Source organism: Myotis davidii, unplaced genomic scaffold, assembly GCF_000327345.1.
Source record: "Myotis davidii unplaced genomic scaffold, ASM32734v1 scaffold637, whole genome shotgun sequence".
Taxonomy (NCBI): Eukaryota; Metazoa; Chordata; class Mammalia; order Chiroptera; family Vespertilionidae; genus Myotis; species Myotis davidii.
In genome coordinates this window covers 583,236-589,700 of record NW_006289494.1, presented here as the reverse complement: position 1 = coordinate 589,700, position 6,465 = coordinate 583,236, and the positions used below count along the sequence as shown (strand labels likewise).

The following is a 6,465-nucleotide window of genomic DNA, read 5'->3' as shown; positions in this document are numbered from 1 at the left end:
GCAGGCAGTTGAAGACTGGAATGGCCAGTGAGGTCCCGAAGACTAAATATGTAATCAATGTCTGTTTGAAAGAAAAAGCTGTGCTTAAGTGAAAAAGCCTGATTTCCATTAGTGTTTTTAGAGGGAGTTCCCTTAAATTTTAAGGCTTAAAAGGTCATTCCAGGTCTGTTAATGCTGAAATACGCAGCTTCCCAGCTCCGTGTCACGAAAATTGGCAGAGATGACCTTCTTCTGGAAATGTTGAAGTTGATGCACAAACCAATGTGTACTTTTACCTTGGTAAGATCTGTTGTGCACATTTTTGAGGAGAGGTTCTTTTTTGAAGCAGAATGCATTCTGATAAAGAATTCACAGAATTGTTTTAGTATTCACTTGAATGCCACTGTATGTATGTTAAGAACAACAGTAGTTTTGTACAGAACTAGTGTTTAAATTGTTCTCTAAGATAATTGCTACTGAATTTACCAGTTTGAACTGTCACATGAGGTCATGTCTACAGTGTGAAAGTAGGTACTGTCTTAGTTTAGAAAAGGTTATTTTCATTTCCTTGTTTGTAAGACATGCATCCAGTTTGTCCAAAAGCTGTACATTCTCCCTCCCCTTTTGGGGGCAACAGTTATTGTGTGCTTACTGTAATATATGCAGAACTGCTAGACAGTTTACACATTCTCATTTAATTCTTAAAGTAGCCTATATCCTAGATTAGTACTGTTATTATGCCCAGTTTATATCTGAGGACATTTCCTTTATATTTAACAAATGTCAGAGCCAACATTCAAACCCAGGTCAGAATCTGTCATAGACTAGACAAGAGCTCTTAATTACTGTATTCTTATTTTAATGCTAACTCCCAAATGGTCTGGTATAATTTAAGAAGGAAGGACATTTTTCCTACATAATCAGATTTTTTTTTTGTGTAATACCTTACATTTTCTTAGTGCTTCATAGTTTATCAAGTCTCCTTTGATCCTTTTAACAACTCCATAGAAAAGCAGGGGTGGTGTCATCACCTACGTTTTACAAGTGGAGTCTAGAGAAATGATTTGCTCGATGTTGCATAGCTATAAAGCAGTGGAGCAAAGAGTTGATCCAGGTCTTGTGACTTTGAAGGTCATGCTGACTTCCCATGTGTGAGCAGGCATTTCCTTTCTAAGTGTCAAAATATAGGAAATCTTTATTCTCGCAGAAGAGAACCAATGCATTATGCTATGGGGAAGTAATTTTGCACATGCTGACCTTTTCCTTTTGGCTGTGATAAGCTAAATAGTCTTTATAAATAAATGAAGTTCATTAAAGTTTTTCCTCCGACTCCTGTTACTAGGAAGTTTTTTAAAAGAATTTTGGACTGGGCTTGTAGCCAGTTTATTCTATGCTTAACAAAAACAATAAACATTAAGAAATCTGTGTATAAGTCCAAATTATCAGATTTCTGCTAACTTGTTCCATGTATTAAAAAATTGTTGTAGTTGTACAAAATTGTGTGATTTTTAACTTATGTTCTTTAAAACCTTGAATTTCCATGAAATTCCACCAAGAGTAAACAAGAACAAAGAGAACTTTTATGGGGCCGCTTACAAACCAGTTCAGACTCACTATGGGGAAGGCCCAAACCCCTTTTTCTCCATAGTAGTTGTTTTGTTATAGTTTTGTCTGCTTGTACCATTTCTACTTCTAGTTACTTGGCTAATGAGGGGCATCCATGTTTTTTAAAATTTGGAGCTACTTTATCACAAATTCACATGTGTACAGTTATATGTCTTCTTTTTGATAATGGTGGTAAAATATAGTCTTAGATTTTCAGGACTGAGTATTTTTAAATACTAATAAAAAGATGACAAAAGACCAGTTTTGAGCACTTAGGTATAATGCTACGTTGTCTACATTTTTGGACAGGTGTAGTGTATTATTATTATATGATTTATATGATTTAGTTTTAAGAGTTTTAAGAGTTTTGTGGTACAGATGTTTTATGTTATTGGTAGTTTCCTGAAAGTAAAGATAATATACATTGAGTCAGCCAACCCAAACATTTTTCAGAGCTTGGCCACTTAGACATTTCTCGGTTGTTCTGGGATAGAAACTTGTCTCCAGTTAGGCCAAATTTAGCTTAGTCCATTCTTCATGAGACAGAGTCCTGAGGTTTTTATCCTAGAGATTTAATGTGTAATGCATATTTATTAGAGTCTATGTACAGTTGGCCCTGGAACAACACAAACTGTGTGGGTTCACTTATCAGCAGATTATTTTCAATAACCACAGTCAGCCCTTTGTATGGGGGTTTCAAATCTTCAGATTCAACCAAATGCAGATTGGATTCAGTAATTTTTTTTAAATCCTCACCCGAGGATATTTTTCCATTGATTTTTAGGGAGAGTGGAAAAGAGAGGGAAAGACAGAGAGAAAGATCCATGTGAGAGAAACACATTGATTGGTTGCCTCTTACACGCGCCCCCCTCCCCCACCTCCCCGGGCCAGGGCCTGGGCCAGGGAGGAGCCTGCAACCAAGTTAGGTGCCCTTGACCAGAATTAAACCCGGGACCTTTGGTCCACAGGCCAGTGCCCTATCTACTGCGCCAAACCGGCTAGGGCTTGGGTTCAGTATTTTTGCATTCCCAACTACAGATGGAAAACATCCGAGGTTGGTTGAATTCATTGATGTGAAGCACAGACTGTAGAATCAAAAGTTAAATGTATATTTCGACTGCACAGGGAGTGAGCATCCCTACACCCTGCCCCCAGTTGTTCAAGGATCACCTGTAATTAGCATTATTTCTACCAAGTAGCTCTGCATGTTTGTTATTCTCAAGGTAGTTGAGCAGTGAGTGATATCTGCATCAACATTTTCTTGGCCCAAATGTTGAGTTTGGAGTAACTGCATATCCTTCAATTGTCAAAAGTTTGTACATGTTAGATACCTCTGTACTAAACTTCATTTTTTGAATAAGAGTGGCTTAGGTTAGTAAGTGACCTTAAAGAAAAGTAACCTAATCTTGCATTTCTTAAAGAGTAGAGGGGTTAAAAAAGTGGTTTGCTCAAATTGTAGAGCTAGGATGAGAACTGAGGTTCCTTCACTTCCTCTACCGGAGTTCTTTCCCAGGTGGTACACTGCTTTTCCAGGTGTCCCCTTCCCAGAGGTAAAAACATCATTGTTTATTCTCACTCTCCAAAGCTAATTAAAATACCTAAATTTTCTATCCCAGATTGGGTTTTGTCTCTGGAAGACTCACATTTGATTTTTGCTACCAGGAATCAGTTATATCCTTTATTTGGTAGAGATTAAAGACACATATGATTTTTGCCTTTTGTAAAAGGATATAGTGACATGTTCCTGCAACAGACCATTATAGACCTTACAGTATTAGGAGTTCCATTTTATAAAATTGATAGAAAGCTGGTATGCTGTTTACTTTCTTGTACAAATATCCTAGTGCTACCGTGCAGCAGAATAAATATGAGAAATTCCCAGGTAGTTTTTGCTTCTCATTCTTCAATTTGTTTTTTGCATTGGCTGAGGTTATAAGCATAGGACATGATTTTTAGGAGAAGGGATATCCTTTATCCTATTAAATTTAATGTAAGAGAAAAGTTACTATGTTATAGCTTTTCTGCTGAAGGCAGTGGGAGACTGAATTTTTATTTGAACACAGGGAGTGGTGAGACCCTCTTGGCAAATTGTTGTTTTTTTTCACCCCAAATCATGTCTTTGCCTAGACATTAGTGTTATGATGGGAGGTGCCACTTTTTTTATTATCTCAAAATAAAAAACTTCACAATGTTTTTAACAGGCCTATGCTTAAATCCTATAACCATTATAGCCTAGCCCTGTGACTTTGGAAAAATTAAAATTTGCCTCCCCACTTCTCCCCCCTCCCTCTCCCCCTCTAAAAAATAAATAATTTTTGAAGCCCATTCAAATTGCTGTAATTTATTTCACTTTTTTTTTGTAGAATGTTTCACACCATTCAAGACAGCACTTAATGGTGACCCGTAGTCTCTGTTCTGCAGGATTTGATTCTAATGAAAAAGTAAGTATTCAAAAAAATATTTTCAACAGGTAAGTTATAATGGTTTTACTTTCTTGTTTCCACACTGTGTTCAGTGGACTGATTAAATTTTATTAATGCTGTGTAATGATTTCTTGCTCTAACATCATAGGTTTTATCGGTGTTCAATTTTTGTTTCTTTTTACATTGTGAATCACAGCCTGAGTCTTTAATTTTGTATTTGTATGTATGTATGCCAAAAATTGAATAAATTTACAATGTGTTTACCATGTTTTCAGCAGAATAACTAATATAATGTGAGGTTTTTTTCCTCTTAAAAACTGGGCAGTTGAGAGATTTTAAACTATTGATTTTTAAAAATTTATATGTAAGATTTGTTTCAATTGAAGGAAATTACATATATTGTAAATTTTTGGACGTAGTAATTCAAGTTAAAATCCTGATATAATGTTTGAGGTGGGTAATAGGAGAGATAAAGGGACTGGAAGTGGTGATTAGAGGTAAAACATGATTTAGTGTGACAATAAAGGCGTCAAAGAGGGCAGAAGAAGAGTTTTGGTTAAGAAGAGATGGTTCAAGTTGAATGTCATGAAAGAACTGATACGAATGGTTATTTGACAGTGAAATAGCCTTGATGTCTTCTAAATCATCTGTTGAAGCATAGAAAACTACTGAGGAGTTCTAGAGGCTTGGGGAGAGTAAGAGTCTACATTATTACAGTTCAATAGAAATATAATGTCGACAAAGTTGCAGGACATATGCAGTTTTAAATTTTCTAATAGCCATGTTAAGAAAATAAATGTAAACAGATGAGATTTATGTATTTTCACTCAGTGTCTAAAATGTTATTTGACATATAATCGATAAAAAAAGTATCAATGATATACTTTGCATTTTTTTTTTTTTTGTACCAAGACTTCTAAAGCCAGTGTATAATCTATACTTCAGGCACATCTCAATTTGATTAGCCACGTTTGAAGTGCTTAGTAGCCTCATGTGGCTAGTGGTTACTTTATTGAATGGCATAGGTCCAGAAGAATTAGCTATGATAAGCTTCCTATTATGAGATTTCATAATATACGTTAGTAGAAAAAAAAAACCCACTTCAGCATAGATAGTATGCCTTGGGTGCATATATGTATGTACATTTCTGCACACCTGTTGCATTCCCATCTAGAGGTAATGGCTGTCCTAATTAGGAACACTGTAGGAGTGCTTAGCTAGCATTTATTCAAGAGGCCACATTCCGCCCTAACTGGTTTGGCTCAGTGGCTAGAGCAGCCGTGGGCAAACTACGCCCGCGGGCTGGTTATCCGGCCCGTTTGAAATGAATAAAACTAAAAAAAAAAAAGACCGTACCCTTTTATGTAATGATGTTTACTTTGAATATATATTAGTTCACACAAACACTCCATCCATGCTTTTGTTCTGGCCCTCCGGTCCAGTTTAAGAACTCATTGTGGCCCTCGAGTCAAAAAGTTTGCCCACCCCTGGGCTAGAGCATTGGCCTGCAGACTCACGGGTCCCAGGTTCAATTCCAGTCAAGGGCATGTACCTTGGTTGCGGGCACATACCCAGTAGGGAGTGTGCAGGAGGCAGCTGAGCAATGTTTCTCCTCATCGATGTTTCTAACTCTCTATCCCTCTCCCTCTCTGTAAAAAAATCAATAAAATATATTTTAAAAAAAAAGAGGCCACATTCCATAGGGGAGGGAAATACAAGTGATTCAACCGTCTTTCTCCCTATAAACACTCATAGCCTTCCTCACTAGGTAATCATGTTAGAAATGGGCCCACATTGATGAAATTAGTGGTATAATATAATTAACTATTATATTATAGAAATTCTGAGCCCTTGAATTGGAAGAGTAACCATCTAGCTGGCCTTTCATTTTTACCTTTCAGGATAGAACCTGTGCTTGATGAAATGGTCCTGTGTTCAGTCATTGGGTTGGAGAATTCTTGATGGCTCTGAGTCTGACAATATGTTTAGCCAAGTCAGAATATTGATGCATTGCCTCATGTGAAGTTTTCATGCAGGCTGTTGGAGCATTATAAAGTGTAGGAACTTAAGACTTCCCTGAGCTTATCCATATTACTGAGCTTATCCAGGAAATGTGCTCATTCCCAGAGCACATTTTAAGATTGTTTATATGTCTTTTAGTAAGTGTCTATATGTGTGGCAGACTTTGGTTTGAGACTTAGTTTTGCTGAGGGTTACAAGAATAGCTAAATTGCCTACCATATTGGTGGCCATTGTTAATTACTAAAAATAAATAAATATATTTGTATAATGATCTTGGTTTACAACAGGGGTGGGCAAACTTTTTTTTTTTTAAATATATTTTATTGATTTTTCACAGAGAGAAAGGGAGAGAGATAGAGAGTTAGAAACATCGATGAGAGAGAAACATCGATCAGCTGCCTCCTGCACATCTCCCACTGGGGATGTGCCCGCAACC

At 36.7% G+C, this 6,465-nt stretch overlaps 1 protein-coding gene across 1 annotated transcript in view; it reads left to right on the top strand.

Moving 5' to 3' along the window:
* The first annotated feature begins 3,322 nt into the window (after positions 1 to 3,322).
* The window catches only part of PCCA (propionyl-CoA carboxylase alpha subunit), a 371,281-nt gene continuing 368,138 nt past the window's right edge, over positions 3,323 to 6,465 (top strand). Inside the window, exons 1-2 of the mRNA XM_006761966.2 lie at positions 3,323 to 3,394; positions 3,948 to 4,025. Coding sequence (XP_006762029.2) covers positions 3,323 to 3,394; positions 3,948 to 4,025 — 150 coding nt within the window. The remainder of the gene's footprint in view (positions 3,395 to 3,947; positions 4,026 to 6,465) is intronic.